This window comes from Microcebus murinus, chromosome 2 (assembly GCF_040939455.1).
Source record: "Microcebus murinus isolate Inina chromosome 2, M.murinus_Inina_mat1.0, whole genome shotgun sequence".
Taxonomy (NCBI): Eukaryota; Metazoa; Chordata; class Mammalia; order Primates; family Cheirogaleidae; genus Microcebus; species Microcebus murinus.
In genome coordinates, this window is record NC_134105.1 from 101,484,944 (window position 1) to 101,504,746 (window position 19,803).

The 19,803-nt window shown below is 43.9% G+C and overlaps 1 protein-coding gene and 1 pseudogene across 1 annotated transcript; both read right to left on the reverse strand.

Annotated features, from left to right (window-relative positions):
- Nucleotides 1-2,741: 2,741 nt before the first annotated feature.
- On the reverse strand, nucleotides 2,742-3,026 carry LOC105873092 (late cornified envelope protein 3C-like; annotated as a pseudogene).
- Nucleotides 3,027-12,365: 9,339 nt separating this feature from the next.
- Nucleotides 12,366-12,788, reverse strand: LOC142876893 (late cornified envelope protein 2A-like). Its single transcript, XM_076011148.1, has one exon. It carries the CDS (start codon nucleotides 12,694-12,696, stop codon nucleotides 12,370-12,372), a length of 327 nt encoding a protein of 108 aa, XP_075867263.1. The 5' UTR covers nucleotides 12,697-12,788; the 3' UTR covers nucleotides 12,366-12,369.
- Between the last annotated feature and the right edge of the window lie 7,015 nt (nucleotides 12,789-19,803).

The window sequence follows — 19,803 nt, forward strand, 5'->3', positions numbered from 1 at the left end:
AGCATTATGGTCTGCAGGTAGTCAGACTTCTTCCATGGTACTTGGCATCCCCCAGAGAATGTATTATATGAGGACCAGGTGGAATCTGTATGACCTCTTATGACCTAGCCTTTGAAGTCACATGGCATCACTTCTACCACAGTCTATTGGTTAAAGCAGTCATAACCCTGCCTAGATTCAAGGGGAGGGGACATAGACCCTACCTCTCAACAAGAAGAATGTCAAAGAATTTTGAGGCATGTTTTTAAAGCATCATAACAAGGGTGTTGACCAAATCCTCATCCTTTTCTCAGTTCACTCCACCTATAACTGAAGTCCTAGTATAAATTAATGTACCCATAGTGTTTTGAAAAGACTAAGATTTTGGCCATGATTGTAACATATTCAACCTTTGAAGAGGGTGGCTTCTCCTATAGCTTCATGTAACTAGAATGTCCAGAACCATTACTGCAATAATAATGTCATTTCAAAAATATCAAAGTTATTTGCATGTCACATAATTATTTTATTTTATAAAATTAAAATAGAATGCAATGGGAAAATATTATACAGCTGATTTATATCTACCAGAAACATTAGTGAAATGAATTCAATCACCACTATTATCAATCATTTCAGTATTACTCCCATCAATTATCAATCTGATAATTGATATCAATCTAATATCAATCCTTCCCTTAAAGAGTTCTGGCCAACATGATGTGAGCATCCTTGTGTCTGAACCATTCCTATCTTTTTGTTCAATAGCACAGTCAAGTCAACACCAAAGCAGTGTCCTTAGATCAGCAAGTATGTCACTTCACAGGTGTAGACTGTTAATCCCTGGCTCTGCTTTTAATTCTAGCATCTCTAATTCATTTTGTCTTTATTTTTTTAGCTTTTTTGTTTTCTTAGACACCTTTAGCTTTATCTTGGCATTTAAAAGTGGTGGTGGGAGAACGTATCTGACTTCACTGCCCATGTTCGTAGCCTATAGACACAATTCTGCCTCTCATTATCTTAGCTTCCTTCACTTTCTGATACACCTCCCCTCAAATGGCAGCTTTATTTCCTCCTTCTGCCAGGAAACCTCCTGCCCAGTGACTCCTGGCTCTTAGGTCCCATGTGTTCCTCTTAATCACTTTAACTGGGCCACCACAGGACGCCTCACGCCCTATTCTCAAAAGCCATTTTGCAGGCCAGAGACCTTACCTACCACCCACAAGTGATACCAGTGACAATGTCTGGACACCTCACTCCTGTCAGGGCAACAGGGAATTGCTACCCAAAGGCTAAGATCCAGGGACTTCCCATACACTTACATAATAGCCAGTATCATTGCAACTCATAATTGGATTACTCCTCAGTCTGCTTGCTACAGTATTAGTGTCTCAAGGATGGGAACTGTATTTTATACATTTTTGAATCCTCTGTGTCTACATATTGCTGTAATGTGCACTCAATTCATGTTGTTTGAATGAATGAATGCATAAAAGATTGTAGACAATTAGCTTTGAAAAGTCCTGATGATCAGGGTCAGATATTTGGGCAATATAAGAACTTCCTGGCTCCCTCCTATCAAGAAAATATCTGGGCATCTGCTGATGAATTGTTGAATTCCTTACTGAGGGGCTGGAGAGTTTAAAAAGCTGTTACTTGGACTAGAACCCATTACCATCACCACTCTCCATGTCTCACCTCCTTCTTCCTGAGTATAAAATAGGAAGAGAGAAAATTTGGGGGTTGATCAGAAAACACCTTGAGCTAGGTCACCCCTGCCCAAGGCCCTTTCTGTTTCCCTGCTGCCTGTATGTTACCTAAACTGTGTGGACTTAGGGTCAGAGGGTCAGGCTCCGAGAAAAGATGGTGAGGGCCAAGTGGGGTATCTGTCTGTCTTATCTAGATAGATAGATATAGATAGTAATGGTTTACTTCTTTATTTCTTCCAAGGGTCACTGAGCTAAGGTATCCTGCCAGGAAAGTCAGCCCCTTCTTAACTGCCTGACCCTCAAGTATCCTTTGGGTTGTTTTCTGCTAGTCTCTTTCTGTTGTGGTCCCAGCTCTGGGGGATATATATCCTATATAACCCACCACCCTACAGAACATTCTGGAGCCTCCACTTGTTGCCACAGGTCTAGGGGCTGCTGTCAACCTCGGTCATGAAGACCACAGAGCATTAGGGGTGGAGGAACCAGAGGACCAAGAACCTGCTCCAGTCTGGATGGAGCTCCTCATCCTCTTTCCCTCTGCGCCACACCTGGGGCTGAGCTTCTAAGGTGTTCTCTGAAGGACCTGAGCTGGCCCATGAAGCTCATTCCCTTTGCTTTCCAGAGCTCTCTGTTTACTCCAGCTTATGCACCCTCCTTGACCTTGTGAAAGACCTCCCACCTCACCTTCATCCTAATACACAAACCCCAAAAGGGTCTTGTGATTTTAGGGGAGTGTGTCTGTTCCTGAGATAGGACCCTGCACCCAATATTGGGCAGCCCCAGAGGGTCAAGACATGGCCAGCCGTGTTAGACAAAGGTTGCAATGAGAAAGAACAGCTTCATTTTTTACAGCACAGAGACATAAAGAAGGAGGGAGAAGCACTGAGCCCAGCAGGATAAACCCCTGGGGGAGTACTCAAACTCTTTAAGGAACATCTGGGTAGCAAAGAGAAGGGACAGCAACGAGATGCACTGGGCTAGGGCTTGTTCCAGTCATTTTAGAACTTTCTTTCTTTTTTTAAAATATGTTTTTACTTAATCTCATGGCTCAGGTTAGCAGCAGCCCCCAGAGCCATGGCCACAGCCAGAACCCCCGCCCTGCTGACCACTGTCCCCCTCAAAGGAGTTGGAACTCTGGCGCTGGCATCGGTGGGACCTGCGGCTCCTGGGGTGGCTCAGGCAGCAGCCACTCTTGGAGTTGGGGCCAGAGCAGCCCCTGGGGCTTGGAGCGCAGCAGGAGGCTGGGGACAGACACTGTGCTGGGCTCTTTGGGGGACACTTGGGTGAGGGGCACTTGGGCGGGGGCTGGCACTGCTACTGGTCCTGCTGGCAGGACATCTCGGCAGAAGGTCCGTGAGCCTAGGCGAAATAAAACCAAAATAAAATACGAGTCAGTACAGAGGCTTCAAGTCAGCGTCTCCTCTTTCTTCGGGTTTAACCGTAGATCTTTTCTCCTAAACTCAGTGGGTCGTTCAGCCACCATGTGGACAGTGGAAGTGGAAACCGATTCAGAGTTAAATCAGCTTGATACGCTGTAATTCCTTCTGCCCCTTCCCCTGCCAGGCAGGCACCGACAGACTGGGGGGTGAGGCCCCGGGGGTCCTGCGCCCTACCGCGGGCGGGGCCCAGACCCGATGCGAACAGCGCCCCCTGCAGGCACGTGGAGCACCCGCGCCCGGCGGGGCCGCACCTCTCTGCTCGCGTCAGGAGGGTGGAAATCAGTGAGTGTGTGAGGAGGCAACGCGCATCTCTGGGGAGGCGGGAGGCTGAGCGTCCCGACGTCGCTGCATCGCAGTGAACCCCTGACACGCCCCCCGGACTCTCCTTCTCACAACCCCGCCCTTCCCCATCCTTGTCCCACCCTGCTGCCCACCACGGACGGGCCTCTCTGCCACCCCCACAGGGTCTGCCTCTTTCCTTCTTGGTGAGGCACAGACACATTTGCTCGGGCCTTGCAGCCCAGGTCCTCTCCCCAGCTGGACGCTCCCCGGGTTTTTCTGGAGGCAGGAGTAGGCACTTCCTGAGGTGACTGCGGACTGGGGAACTCAGGACCTCAGCCCTTTTATCCTGAGCTGGGTGTTACGATGCACCGGCCAAGTATGTGTACTTGTTCCCGCCCCAAGCGGGACCCGAGGGTGACAGCACCTCACACCCTCAGGACCAGGCTTTCAGCATTTTCGTAGGCACATGTTTTGAGGAATGACAAAAGGGAAGCAGGAAATCTCAATTGCGGTCCAACTATCCACTTGCAGGCCCTCCTCTGCCTGTCATTCCACTTCTATTTCTTCGTTCAGCTCTGAATTCTGACTGTGTCCTTTGTGGGCCCTGGTCACAAGAGGACAGACAGAGGCTGGACCAGCTCACAGCCTCTCAGAAGGCCAGATGGGCAACTGAACAATGAAGTCAGGTCCCACGTGCTAAGTACACGGCACAAGGGTGCGCAAAGGCAGCAGGCATGCGGCCACTGCCTTGCGGTGTCGGCCCTCACCGCTTGGCAAATTCCTTCAGGGGGATGACGTACTCACAGCTCCTTTCTTAGGGATGTTGACTGAGCTGAGCTTACTGGACCAAAAACGAGATGTGTTTGGATGAGGGGTGAAAGAATGGAGCTGGGGCCTGTGGCTTGAGAGGTGGAGCGCTTCAGGGAACATCGTGGCTTCTGGAATGCAGCAGGGGTGCGGGGTGGGAGAGGTGCAGGGCCGAGGTAGGTCTTGGTGGAGCAGCAGATGATGTCAAAATGTGACCTCTGTCTGTGGGGCCAAGAGAAATCACAGTTAATGGGAAAAAAGGACAACTGTCGTGGAATGTGTGAGGCTGAATCTAATTTGACATATTATATTGGCGATTGATGATTTTATTGAATGTGTTGATAAGGATGAAGTCGATGGAGTTGAAAGCACTTCAGTTAATGAATAACTGTGAACATGTTTGAGATTTGTATATGATGAATTCATATACACTGAATGTCATTTTCCTTTTAGTTTTAGTTATAATATGAGTGATAAATTAATCACTTAATCCATCTCTAGTAATATAATACAATATGTTATAGCCTCCAAAGAAAAACCACTGTCATGAGTTTTAAAATAATTTTTATTATACTACATGCTTCCAAAGAAAATAATCACAACTAAGATAGTATTGAGTTTCTAATAATCAAAAATTTAAATTATATTGCAATTTTAAACAAAACATTATTTTGATCAGAGTATATGGAAGCCTGTAGGATCAGATACTTTTTCTTTGGCACAACATACACTACAAGAGGATATTAGTTCCTTCTTCCCTTCTGCCCATCATGCCACTTTGGACAATTGCAATAGTATGAATTCTTTTAAGAATTCTGTAGAATTATGAATGAGGGAATGGGAATTCCAGGTGGAGAGCTGGTGAAAGGCTGGGATAGGCATGCTTGTTTCTTGAAATATGCTCCTGTTGGCAGGATGGGCTCCTCGAGACTGTTCTGATTTAGTCTCAGAGCTAGGCTGGAAGTGACACTGCTTTTATACTATCAAATACCCGCCCCACTCCCTCCTACTTCCTTGAGGGATTCTATAATAAAAAGAGACAACTACAAAGGAAGAGAATGGGCACTTGTGAAATGCCAGACTGGGCTGTGTGGGTGAGGAGGGAGGAAAGTGAAGCTCTCTCACACCTCTGCACCGACTTTGCTGGTGGACTAGTGCGTAAGAGAAGGGCAGAGGGATGGGGTTGGCCTGAGAGAAGGGTGCTATCAGGGAACCCTCTGGGCCTCTGCTGGTTCGATTCTTGCCTGAATCCAATGTCTTCCCCGCATACATTATTATCAATCCTGTCCCCAAAAGTTGAGGAGAATGGGTTGTGGCTGGGGAAGATACTTATCTCTTGGACTGCTGGTTCATCTAATGGTGCTCCTCTGAGTCCTCCAGGCCCAGGTCAGCAGCAGTCACTGGGTCTGTGACAGTAGCTGGAAATCCCCACTCCACCACTGACTACTGTACTGTCATGACAGTAGGAGCTCTGGTGGTGACATTGGTGGGACCTGCAGGTCAGTTCACACAGCAGCTTCCCCTAGAGATGGAGCCATGGCAAGGTGAGACTGTAAGTGGGCTCAGAGCTGGACAAAGATGGTAACTGCGAAAGGTACCTGGGGAGTGTCTGAGCAGTGGCACTTGGGTGGTTGTTTGGTGTGGCTGGTGGTTTCACCGACAGTTTATCTCAGCAGGGTCTACTCAGCATCTATTCAGATGCACCAAATAATATTTAAACATTCTGTCTTTTGAAATTAAAATCACATTAATGTAGACAATATATGGGTAAGATAAACAAGTATCAGAAAGAAATTTTTTTGCCCAAGTTAAGATTTTTAATAAGATCGCTTTCTCTCCAGACAAATAGAGAAAGGTAGGTATATATGTGCATACATAGATCTACATGGTCTGGGCTGGGCTCTCAGCTACTTGCACAAACTCAGACATTGGCAATTGAACAGTGGCTGGGCTAGGAGTCACTTTGCCCTGCCATTTAAAGCTCTGTAATTCCAGTGCTGGTTCCTTCTCTGTCTGGATTTCCCTCTATTCTCTATCCTCTTTCCTTTGTTCTTCACTCCTATCTTTTCTTCTTAGGCTTGTGAGTCATACTGCAGAGAAACCTCCCTGGTTTCAGACAAGAACTCCTCCCGGTGGAGTCAGACTGGAGGAGGAGCTTGTGATGAGGGCCCTTTTCCAGGGAGAACCCAGGGCTGGGGTGTGACGTGGCTCTTGGAAAAGCAGGTGGAGCCTCTTACACTTGCAGGACAGGTAAGAGCTATTCCTGGCATTCTGACCTTGCTGGTCCCTCTGGGGTGGCCCTGTGGGAGCTCCAGGTGGCCCCTTTCTGCCACTGGATGAGATGAAGCTTTCCCAAGGCACATCTTTTCCTCAGGCTGAGCCCCACTGAGAAGCCAGGGGATTCCCAAGGAATCAGTCATTGGGTTAGAGACTCTGGGGCTCCAGGTCTCAGTGTGTCTATCCCTTCCTAGGACACATCTGGTTCCACCCTCTCCTTTATCCTATTTGAAAGAGGGTGGGAGGAGGAGAGATCAATTGCTGGCCGTGGGGCTGAGAGAACAAAATGGATTAAGAGAGACTTTATAGGAAGTATATTCAAGATTTAGTGACTCGTTGTGCAAAATGGAGAATATGGATTAGTCAGGATGACGTCTTTGACTTTCCTAATACGTCATGGAATTATGGGGCATGGAATTATGATGAATGAGATCAGGAAATCAGGTAGAAAGCTCTTTTTAGAGAAGTTTGAGTTTGGGATCACAGCAGGACTCTGAGGTGGATGTATCTCCTGGATGTTTGGAGAAATAAGGCGAAGGTCTAGTGGCCTTCTAGTCAATAGAGACCTGGAGAGAAACTTCTCAGTTGCATTCAGATTATTTTCTTCCTCCTCTCCTCATGCCTCCCTCTTCTCCTCCATCTTTTTCTTCTTTCTTTCCTCTGGCCCTCCTATGCTCCCCTCTCTCCCTCATTCCCTTTCTTTTTGCCTTCTTTCCTTCCTTCGTATCACTCACCAAGAACCAAATTATTACTAGTTTATGATTGTGGTCCTGAGTCCCCAGGCTGTGGACTGGTACCAGTCTATGGCCTGTTAGAAACCGGGCCACACAGCAGGAGGTAAGTGGTGGTTGAGAGAAGCTTCATCTGTATTTACAGCCACTCCCCATCACTCACACCACCGCCTAAGCTCCGCCTCCTGTCAGATCCTTGGCAGCATTAGACTCCCAGAGGAGCAAGAACCCTACTGTAAACTGTGCATGTGAGGGATGTTGGTTGCATGTTCCTTATGAGAATCTAATGTCTGATGATCTGAGGTGAAGCTGAGGCGGTGATTCTAGCACTGAGGAGTGACTGCAAATATAGATTATCATTAGCAGAGAGGTTTGACTGCACAATAAATGCAGTGTGCTTGAATCATCCCCAAACCATCCCCCTGCCCCAATTCTGTGGAAAAATTGTCTTCCATGAAACAGGTCCCTGGTGCCAAAAAGGTTGGGGACCGCTGGTTTATGAGACCAAACAAAACCAGTGAATAAAACACATGATGTTTCTGTTGTCACAGGGGCTGTGATCAGCTGGGAATGGTGGGTAGGTACAAAAATATCTAAAACCTTAAACCACTGATGTGAAGATTCATGGAGGCAGTGACCACTTTATCAATAGCATACTATTCCTAGTAGTTCACAGTTTATGATATAACTGTGAATTGTACCATACTTACATTATGGGGCACATGACTAAGGTACTTGAGACCTTTATCCTCCTGCTCTGAGCACACCCATTTATACACATTCACCATGTAGGCAGACACATACTGATGCTCTCTTACAACTGCTTCTATTACATAGAATGAGGAAAACACAGATGACATCAGTGAGGCCATTTCTGGATGGTCCAGTATCTTGACTTTGGGAAACAGTGACTCAATCCTCAAATGCATGTACATGTCACTTCCTTCCCTTCCCTTTCCTCACTCCCTCCCTTCCTTCCTCCCACCTTTCTTTTCTTCTTTCCTTCCTTCCTTTCCTCTTTTTTGTTATTAGAAGATGGTTTGCAGAAAGTCCACTGAGCTATGAAAAACTATGAGGGCAGGGATCATATGTTATCATTTTGAATTCCTAAACAATGAGGGATCGAGAAAGAATTGACCTTATGCTATAGAATGTGTTTAGTTAATCTTTGCTGAATTAAACTCACAGCTCTGAGAGGACAGGGACCACACCTTGGAACAGAAAATCAAGGTTGGAAGAAGGACAGTCACAGAGGCCAAGGGCTTGGGCTAATGGCAGGAATTTCTACGGCACATCCCTAGGGCTCTTGCCCCATATCTGGGCTTCTGGCAGCTAAGTACCCCTGCCCCACTACAGTGGTCTGCTCTGCTTCTGGCTCCTCTATGTCCATTCTCCCCAGATGAGACTCAATGCCCAACAGGGACTTGGGCCTCAGGGCTGCGCATGCTCACTCGACCTCGTTGAAGAGCTGCCTTTTTGCCCCACACTCGGGCAAAGCCGTGGAGGCATCAAGCCCAGAATAGAGTCAGGGGATCTCACAGGGCATATCCTGTTCCACCCAAATAAACTTCTATGGTTTATGAATTATCCAGTCTTTGGTATTTTGTTATAGCAGCAGAAAATGTACTAATACACCACCTGATAGTTTCTGGCACAAATTGGAACTCCATAAATAACTGGTTAATGAACAAATGGATACAATTTGGTTGTGGACCCAAAAGGGAATTTTATTTTATTTTTAAGCCTCTAAACATTTGGCATCAAAAGGGAATTTTAGAAGTGTATCTATTAATGTTATTTAAAGCAGATGCCTCCTTACGTTGATGATATTCAAGGTGACAAAGATGATATTGATAAAAATATCCATGTCATTCTCTGACCCTTATGGGAGCCATCTGATGATGTGGCTGTGGGGTTGGAGTGTTGTTAGTGCTCTTAACCATGGAAATATTCATGTCCCCTTATGTCTCCTTTATTTTGTTTTGTCCCGATAGCAAAGCACTAACAACTAGTGTGTGTCACATAGATATGGGTCAATTATATGTTACTGGAGAGAAGTTTATGAAGGGATCCAGGGAAACCAATTAACCAAACTGTGTGCTTTTTCTTTGGCTCTGTGCTAGAGCTGGGTGACAGATACCATTAAATGAGTCTTGATTTCTATCCTCAAGGAGCTCAGACTAATTGGAAACAGTTACACATTAAAATGAAAAGGAAGAAGGGTTTTCAAGGTCCAGAGAGAGTATAATCATGTGCCTGGAGGCAGCAGGATGCAAGATGGGCTATGGCACCAATGAGTGGGGATGTCAATGGTATTATCTGAGTGGCATAATATGTGGGATCTACTCATCGATTCTTCTATGTTCCCCATAACCACCAACTGTTTTATTTTTAGCACAAATTATTTTTATAATTTTATTTATTTATTTATTTTTGGAACCCAGCAAGACTCTTATGATTTTTTTTTCAGTTTTTACAATTTTTAGGCTGATTGAAAGGAATCCTAAATGGTTACTCTTGCAGTATGAAGGCATTGTTTGTTGGATTAAACCCCTAGGCAGAAGGCCACCCAACCAGTTGTTTTTCTAGTTGAAGAGATAAACAAAGGCCACAACTGGTGCAGTGGGAAAGAAGGGAACAGACGGCGGCGTCACATGCAAACCCACTCTGTTAACAAGATCTCGGTCCAGTATGAGTCTAGAATTTTCTCCATGTGGATTCTTCTCAGCTTGACTCTAAGAAGAATTGTCTTTATCTCCCTTTTGGCACCTGAGCTGCCTTTTCCCACGTTTTTCCTGAGTCATGAACCTTGTGAAGGTTGGGGCATTAAGCTGGGGAAGGGAAGGAATGAAAGAAGACACTGTGGTTGGATCTTGGGTATTCTCACCTCTCACCTGTTCTTGGCCCCAGTGGGCAAGGAGGGTGGTGGCCATCAGCTACAGTTTCCTATGGGAGGCATGTTTTGTCGAATGAATCCGAATGGAAGCAGGATATTGACTCAGCTTCCCAGGCCAGTCTTTTTAGCAGCCCAGATGGACAGGACAGTGGAGGGTGCCATCTATGGGCCCCAGTTTCTGCCCCAGAGGTAGAACCAATGATAAGATCACAACATCTGTTAGATTCTGCTATCAGCTTCCCCTAATGGCCTGCCACTAAAAACAGGAGCAGATGCAGCCTTCATAGTACACTGTTAATTTGGCCATAGTCATAAATCTTCTTCACCCACTTTACAACTTCTAAAGTAAAAAGCCTGAGTGCCTGATTCTCTCTGCCAACACTACCATGTAGGCCCTTTCTTCATTTGGAAAAAGTAAAATAAACTTGTCTTTCTTTCTATCCTAAACGTTGCCTGGAGAAATCTTTCCCAAAACCTGTGTATACTAGCTTTCCACCCGGACACTTCTGCCTGACTGCTCTGAGCTGGGACATCATTGGTCTTCTCCTGCCTCAGATTGGACCCACACCATCAGCTCTTCCAGGTCTCTCACTTGCCAACCACAGTCCTCAGCCTTCACAATCAAATGAGCCACTTTCTAATTTCTTATAGTAAATTCATATCATTGTATCTATATCTATATCTGTATCTATATCTAGATCTGTATCTCCTGTTCTTTCTATGTCTTTGGAGACTCCTGATAAATGCAGAGGGTAAGCAGTTAAAATGGAACAGAAAAAAAGCAAGCAAAATGCTAAAACATAAGGTAGAGGATATGAATATTACAGAAAAGCAAAAAAATGTGACCAATAAATATATAAACATAAATGCAACATTACTATGAGAATTTCAAAGTAAATTAACAATGACATGTCATCTATCACAGTGGCAATGATTACAAAAACAGCAAAGAAAAGAAGTCCGAAGCATGATCGGGAGGAATTAGTGTAGAAGAACACAGGTAGAAATGTCAACTAGTAGCCATTGTCCTCACCCAGAAGGGACAAGATGCCTTACTTAGAGGACACAATGTCATCAAGACCTTGCTCTAAACAGAGCCTGTAACCTCGCCATAGACACCACTTAGCCTGGAATTTCTTAGTTCCCTAGTGGTGGTCTCTCCCCCTTCACACTTCCTCCTCCAGGCACAGGCATACCCGACCACCCAGGCAAACTGCTTCTCTGCCCTGATGTTCTATGAGTGATGAGCTGAGAAGACCAGGATCTAAGGAGGGCCGGCCCCAGCCCGAGCTACCGTGCAGCTTATTTGACAGCTACATGACAGTGGCATTTCTGACAGTTCTTCTCACCCTCCAGGCCTGGGCTTTGGCAGTGAGCCAGCTGCAGCGATGAAAGTGGGACTTGGCCCAGACCTCAGTTCCACACCCAGTGTGCCCCTTAGTGGTGGGCTGAGTCAGTGGGACTGGGCAGGTCCATACTTGTGCAGCCATGTGTATACTGTTTAAATGCTTATTTAACAATTATTTAGAAGAGAGGCTGGAGGGTGAATGAAAGCAAGAACTAGGCAGATTCCTCCTCCCTGGAGGGTAGTTGAGTGACAGTGAGTTGTCATTTAAGCTTGCCCCAAGGGTTCCAATTCTCATGCCAAACATTTGAAATCAAATCAAAGGAATTCTGTTAAATATACCTTTTTACTTGCCAAAGACTTTTCAAACTTTATCATCATGGCATGCAGAGAAAATGCAAATAATTTACATGCAGCATGGTAGGTTAAACTGACTGGGCTGCACGTGGCCAAAAGTGCTCAGTGGTTTTGGTCACTGTGTGGCCTGGGAGGACCACATCTCCCAGGTCTCAAGTGCACAAGGCGATCCCATGGGGAAGCTCCCCTGTGAGATTGCTCTTACATAACTGCCCCTGCAAACTGCTCTAGCTTGCTCTTTCTCAGGTCCAGTCTTAGCAAAGCATCCTAAAGGTGTGCTACCAGGGCACTGGGCTCTCAGGGTTTTGAAAGGAATAAAAGAATTGACAAAGGCAGGGAAACTTCATGAGCAAACCACAGAGCTTTATTGCTGTGTGAGGTCAGGCAGGAAGGGAAGATCAGGGTCCAGGATGGACACTTGGGTCATCAGAACAGACAGGACACTTCCCAGGAGGACGTGTTCCTGTGAAGAGGGGAAGCATCGCCTGGGGCGGGTCCTGGCCTGCAGTTTCTCCATGAGGGTTTTTCTGTGATGTTCCAGGTCAGGTCAGCAGCAGCCCCCAGAGCCATGGCAGCTGCCAGAGCCGCCCGAAGGCTCACACTCACAGCAGTCGGGGCTCTGGTGCCGGCGCCGGTGGAAGAGACGGGGTCTGTGGTGGCTCAGGCAGCAGCCGCCACCTCCAGAGCTACAGCAGCTGCCACCCCCAGAGCTGGGGCCACAGCAGCCCCCAGAGCTGGGGCCACAGCAGGAAGAGACAGGAGGGGGACATGGAGCTGGGCACTGGGGCGGGCACTTTGGAGGGCACTTGGATGAGCATTTTGGGGGGCACTTGGGAGGGGGCTGGCACTGCTGCTGGTTTTGCTGGCAGGACATCTTTGTAGGACTTTTTCAACCTGAAAGTTGCAATAATCAAGCATTTTAGCTCTATAAAACCAAGGATGGCAATTTGATTTTAAAATTAAATCATATGGTAATGGTGAACAGTATTTAGTGTGTGCTTATATCTATAGATAGATAGATATACACACACACCCCACACACACATCAGTAAGTGAACTAAAACAACTTAAATCTTTCCTGCTGAATAAAAACGTGGGGTTGAAAAATCAGATAAAATAAGAAGCTTCTTATCCTATGTTTCACTAGACAGACAGTATTTCCTGATCTTCATGAGCTTGGATAATGTTCACACCTCAATAAAGTGCTTAGTCCCTAAATATAAGAATAAGTCCCTGGAAAAATTATGAGACCCACGCTTCTCCCAACCCAAGGCAAGATTTCCAGAGACTCAGGCAGATGAGGTCTTATTACCCCTGCTCAGCATGGCAGAAGTCAAGCACACGGCTCTCTTTCCCCAGCCTCCCTCCTTCCTCCCGTGCCTCTGTCCCGCTCAGACTCCTCTGGTGGCCCAGGTTCCCACTCACCCTCGTCACGCACAGGAGCACAGGCAGGGCCACTTGAGAGCAGGTGAGGTGCTCGAGCCAGGTTTGCCCTTTATAGGGCCGGGCTTGGCTCCGGGAAGGGCAGGAGGTGGCTCTTGCCCAACCAGGCACGTGCTGGGTCATTCCTGACATTCCCCTGCCCTCAGTCCCTGCAGTCCAGGGAGGCCTTAGGAGCTCCCAGGACCTTCTCTGGGGCTGGGGTTAGAGGGGCTTTAGCTAATAACAACCTCCGCTGGCTGGGCCCTTACAGAATTGAGATGCTCAAGGAGCCAACGGCTGAACAAAAGTGCTGTTTTCACTCTGGGTAATATCAGTGAAAACCACAGGCTATATTATTTTGTATTTATTCTTTATTGTTGTGGAAACAGTCCATTCTGATTCCCTCCCATCCTCCAGGTTTGTCTTCTAGGTCTCGCTTTAGGCACCAGCCATGCCCAGGCTGGCTGCTCTGGAGTTTTAGATTGGGAAGAATCCTCTCCATCTAGCCATCCTCCTGAGACCTGCCCTTCAGCGTGGTCGCTGGGTCCCTGCTCCTCCCTTGGAAGTCCTCTAAGCAGCTGTGTTGTGTCAATTTCCTTTAGTTGTAAGGATAACGATGACTGAAATTATTTAGTCAAAGCTATGAACTCTTGATGTGGCAAGAGGTAGGCAGGCTATAGAGCTCAGATCTCTGTGTAAATTCTAGCCTTAATTACATGACCTTTGAAATATCACTCATGTTTCCTAGGCATCAGCATTCTGTTTTAAAATTATAATTTTATTCATTGATTTGAACATTAACTAAGAAGTGATGAGATTTAGCATATGTTTGGCACATAGAAGATGCTTAATAATGCATGTTAAAAAAGTGAGCAGCGGCCAGGTGCGGTGGCTCACGCCTGTAATCCTAGCACTCTGGGAGGCCAAGGCGGGAGGATCACTTGAGCCCAGGAGTTTGAGGTTGCTGTGAGCTAGGCTGACGCCATGACACTCTAGCCCAGGTAAGAGAGTGAGACTGTGTCTCGAAATAAATAAATAAATAAAATAATAATAAAAGAAAATACAATAAATAAATAAATAAAAAAGTGAGCAGCATCTAGGCTTAATGTGGGGACGGGGGGGTGTCTAGAGATAGGTACTTATGTTCTAGCTCTCAAGGGCCTTATCCCTAAAGTATACCAGAGCCCTGGGAAAAGTTTCCATGCCGGGGAGCTTCTGAGCTGGGAGCTCAGTTACTGCTGGGGATGAGGAACAGGGATGATGTTGACTATGGGATTGAATTCAGCTTGACATTGAGCAAGCAGGGAAGAGTTTGGGAAATAGATTAATTCATTCATTTGTTGAGAGCACACTATGTACCACTCACTGTGCTAGGGACAGGGGCGGAGCTGTGACCAAATGAAGGAGACTTCCCCCTCACTGAGGCACCCACATAAAGAGGAGAATGGATGACCTCCAGATCTCTTTTGGCCCAGACATGCCCCATTCTCCATTTGTTTATTAACTATTTTTGGACATGGTTCCTACCCTCCAAGAGTTTCAGGTCAAGGGTGAAATAAATCAGCACATGAACAAAGTATTTGGTTAAATGGACATTCATTCATTTAGCATGTTGGATGGGGTCTGTGGACATATGTCGGGAATTTGGGGTTTGGAGGTGAATCAGACACAAGCTCTGACCTTGAGAAGTTCACAGTCCACTGGAATCTCTGAAGATACTCTTTGCACAAGAAAAGGCCACGAGATCCAAAGAAGATGGCTCTGAATCTCACCTCTTGAATCACTAGTTTGCAATGAGATCTGTGGGATACCTGGAGTAGTCCAGCTTTGTCTTTGGTGTTGTCATCCTGAGTTTCCTCATTCTCTGTGAAGAGATGTTTGTAGTAACCATGGTTCCCTGAGCCACGAGCGCTGCTCACCACAGTTTCCTCATGCTCGTGGGTCTGTGCACAGGCTCTCCTGTCCTCCCGCCCCTGTTCTCTGGATTCATGGACAATTAGAAAATCCACACGGGATGTTGAAAGGACAGGAACCTCACATTCCTTCCATCACAGATTTTACAGTCATGGGAAAGAGTGCCTTCTATTCTTTAAATTTAACTGTTGCTAAAGCATTACCAGTATATGATCCTATTTTGTGATTTTCCCTATGGTGTTTCAATAGAGCTCTAGTGCATACAATTGAATTAATCATAATCCAACACTCTCGTTTTCATTCCATATGGCCTTCTTTACATGTTCATGTATCTGTTCATCTAAATCTATCCTTCTATCACACATTTTATTTAATAAATAAAATAATAATTATTTTTCCTTTCCTGCTTAAATGGTTTTAACACATTAACACATTTCATTAAAATATATTGTTTTAAAGTTATTAAAAGATATCATGCTATATATATTCTTTTTATACTAAATGTTATATTTCTAAGATTTGTCCACATTATTGCATTTCACTGTAGTTCATTTTGACAGCTGAATCATATTGTGTGTGTATGCCACAGTTTATATATCTTATTCCCTACAAATTGGTAGTTTGTGGTTTTCAGATGTTTTCTTTATTCTGAGTATTCTTGCACATGTCTCTTAAGAGCAGAATTGATTAATATTTATGTATATAGTAGTTTAAATTTAAATTTATAATAGAATGCTAACCTATTTTTAAATGATTATTTGAATTTTTATGCCTACTATCCTTAAAAAAAATTTGAAATGGTATACTCCTTGTAAGTTTCATACTATTTGACTATAAAAATTATTTAGGCCAGTGTTTTTGTGGGAATGTTTTAAAATAGTATTTTAGTTTCTTTATTATTTATAAGACAACTAATGCTTTTTTTTTCTTCTTGAGCTTATTTTAGTAGATAATACTTTTTAATGTACACTTTCCATTTTATCTAAGTTTCAATAACTATATGCTTTGGAAGTATATGCTTATTGATGGTCTTTTATTTTTATATTTTTATTTTCTGCTTTATTGCCAGTATGAAGATACATAACTTTTTAAAAATTCATATTATTTAATTGTATTTTTTCTCTCTTTTAAAAAAAAAAACCTAGATTAATCTTGCCAGGGTTGGGTTTTTATTTTGTTTTGTTTTGTTTTGGGTTTTTTGGGGCCTATTTTAGAATTGGTACTCCTTATTTTAAGAATAAGAAAATTTGCCAAATTTCCATTGCAACCCTTTTCAGACCCCGGGATATGGTGGCCAGAGAGCTACCAAGTCCTGTCAGGAGTAGAGCCAGAGAAACACAGAGAAATCCTGTTCCCATGAAGAACTCAGAAAATGGGTGGGAATTAAGTGGCTCTGAGCTTTCACAGCTCACTCCTCCTTCTCTAGCTCCCCAGGGGCTGGTGGATTGTAATCTAAAAAGCAGGTGATATTTTCCGCCTGGGTAGCAGCGAGGAAGTACTGAGAGTAAAGTCTTCTCCTGATGATTAGGTTTGCAGAGCAGGGCTCATCGTGCACCATCCAGTCCTTGACCTCACCAAGGTCTTGGCACAGACTCAGAAAACTTCCTTTATAATTATTTCTAGTGAGAGTCTCTAATACTCCCCAATGGAATATGAACTTACAGGCCTAAATGACAAAATGCATAAAGAAAGATCACAAGCATTTAAAAAGATTCCGTTAAGATCAGAGGTATTAGAAATGACTCATCGATTTTTTTAAAACAAATATATATCATGAAGTTCATTTAATATTGTATGAAATAGATTCTTAATTCATCAACACTTCTACTCCTGATCAGTACTGTTTTTTTTTTTAAATGTATTATAAACACACTGGTACAGAAAGAAATTAAAGAAAAAGGCAAAATCATCTATGAGATACTCAAGGAATCATAAATATAGCTAAAAGTATAGTAAGGGATAGAGAAGATAGAAAATATAAAAAGAACAAAAAAACAAAACAAAAACAAAAAAACCCAAAAGAATCAGACAGTAAGAGAGAAACTTACAAGAGAGACAATGGAAATCTAACACACATATAATTTGTATGCCTGAAGAAGGAAAGGAAGACAATGCATGAGAGCTAATACTTGAAACTGTAATTCAGAGTCTCTTATTTCATGCAAGGTGGAGTAGAAGTCTTCTTCCCCCACTCAATGCAACCACAAAACCTGGAGAAGCTGCGTAGAGCTAGCTATTTGAGAATTCTGAAACAGCAGCTGGCAGATAGGGGAAGGGCACAAGGATCAAAGTAGAACTGAAAAGGTTGTGAGTTTACTTTTTTCTCTTCTGGTATCTCTTGGCCTGAAATTAATGGAGCTGGAAGCCTGAAAATAGGCACTGTGGGGCACAAGGAGCACTTTAGGAGAAGCCAGAAGTTCTGGCTTAAGGAGCAAAAGGAGAAATCCTAATGTTTTGAGACAGTGTAGAAGTCCCCCATTTCAATCTCTGTCTTTTCATACCCCACATTTCAGGCAACGCCATGGCGGCAGTGGCAGTAGGCAGTGAGGAGGCTGGCAGGAGACAAAACTGTGAGAAGGGGAACAATTTTTCTCCATTTGGTGGAGCTGTGATCTCAAGAGAGTGGGGTCAACCTCTATTGCTTTTTTTCTGTCTCTGTCCTCTCACTCCTTGGGCCCAGACATGGGCATACTGCTATCAGTGTGTGGCAGAGCAGGGTAGCAAGAGGCTCAATTTCTTGCAGGAAGAAGCATGAAGGTGAGCCCCACAGAACCTGAAAGTTCTGGGGAGATTACAGAGGGAGAGAAAGACGCTCAAGAAAATGACCCCACAAAATTGTCTGTGAATTCCAGAGTTCACTGCCAGGACACACCTGCAAGGATGTGGTCCTAAGTAGTAAACAAAAACATATGAGAACTTACTTAACAGGGATTTTACCTCCCAGGCACTAGGCTGACCCTGCTTGGCACTAACTTTAAACAGATAAGAGGAGACTGCAAAGACTTTCAATACTTAATTGACATCACACTTAATCCCATCACATAGGAGGTGTGTTGGAACTTGTACAATGAGCCTAATAGGGTTAATTGCCTGTTAAAACAAAAACATCAACATTTTCCATAGAATTTAAATAAGACCCAGAGTCTTGTTTAAAATGTAAAAATGCTCATCATCCAACCACAATTACTTGGGAGACGAACAATGAAAATATCAACTCACACAACAATCCACAGAGAGCAATATCTGGACAACACAACAGTTGGAATTACCTGAAAAGGACTTTAAAGCAGCTATTATAAAAATGTTTAAATGGGAAATCATGAATAATATAGAAACATTGTTAAAATAAAAAGATGCAGCAAGAAAACATATAAATAAGTACCAAATGAAAATTTTAGAGCTGAAAAATGCAAAAATTGCAATTTTTGAAAAAGCTATTGGATAAATTCAATAGCGGAACGGAGACAACGAAGAAAAGAGTCAGTAAACTTGAAAATGGATCAAGTGAAATGATTCAATTTGAACATAAAGGAGAATAAAAACTAAAAGAAAATTAACAGCATCAGGGACCTGTGAGTCCATATCGGATGATCTACCATTTATGTCACTGGAGTTCCAGTAAGAGAGAAGAAGTAACGTGGGACTGAAAAAAATGTGTGAAAAAATAATGGTTGAAACTTTTCAAGTTTAGCGAAAGACATAAACATACAGATTCAAGAAGCAGAGTGAACCCAAAACAAGATGAGCTCAAAGAAACCTAGTAACATCAGTTAAAAACTAAAGACACAGGAGTAATCCTGAAAGCAGCCAGGGAAAAATGATGCATTACTAAAAGAAGAACAAAGATTCGAATTATTGCAGATTTCTTATCAGAAACCACAGGGGTCAGAAGAAAATAGCACATCGTTTTTAAAGTACTGAAAGAAAACAACAGTAACCACAGTGACGACAGTGGTCAACCAGATATCTATATCCAGCAAAGAATTTTATGTCTTTAACGAATGAAAGTGAAATAAAGACATTCTCAGATGGGAGAAAACGAAGGGAATTTTGGGGTCAGCATACCTGGACATTCCCTGGCACTTCCAGCTCCCTGCATGTGTGGGCAAAGTGTCTCCGGTAGCCCAAGGACAGCCCAGGCACTGATAAAGAATTGCAGGTGCTGGCTGTTGAAGGCGAGAAAAACCAACAGGTGGGAGGTGGGAGGTGGGGTGGACACTGTGTACTAAAGCACTGTAAAGGGGCAAGGCAATACCTGGGCAGTACATGAATGTCGACTGCCAAAATTTCCCTTGCAGCATGCTCTTTACAGTTTAAGAATCCTATCAGAGCATTAATATCGCTCATTCCCATTCTCTATTTAGATTTAATATACACACACATCGAAGCTCATTTGTTCACAGTTAACTTTCACTCGTGTACATTTCTGCTTTATTTATGGCAAATGTTTTCATATTTTGTAAAATCCCATTTATATTTCATTGTTTTCTGGGTATACATATTTATGTTTTCATTAGTTTTAAGTTTTAGAATTATTTTCCCATTTAGATAACATGTTATATATATATACATATATATATATTCTTATATTTTCTAAAGACAGACACATGCTTTTCCCCACTTTCAAGTCTTTGATAAATCCAGG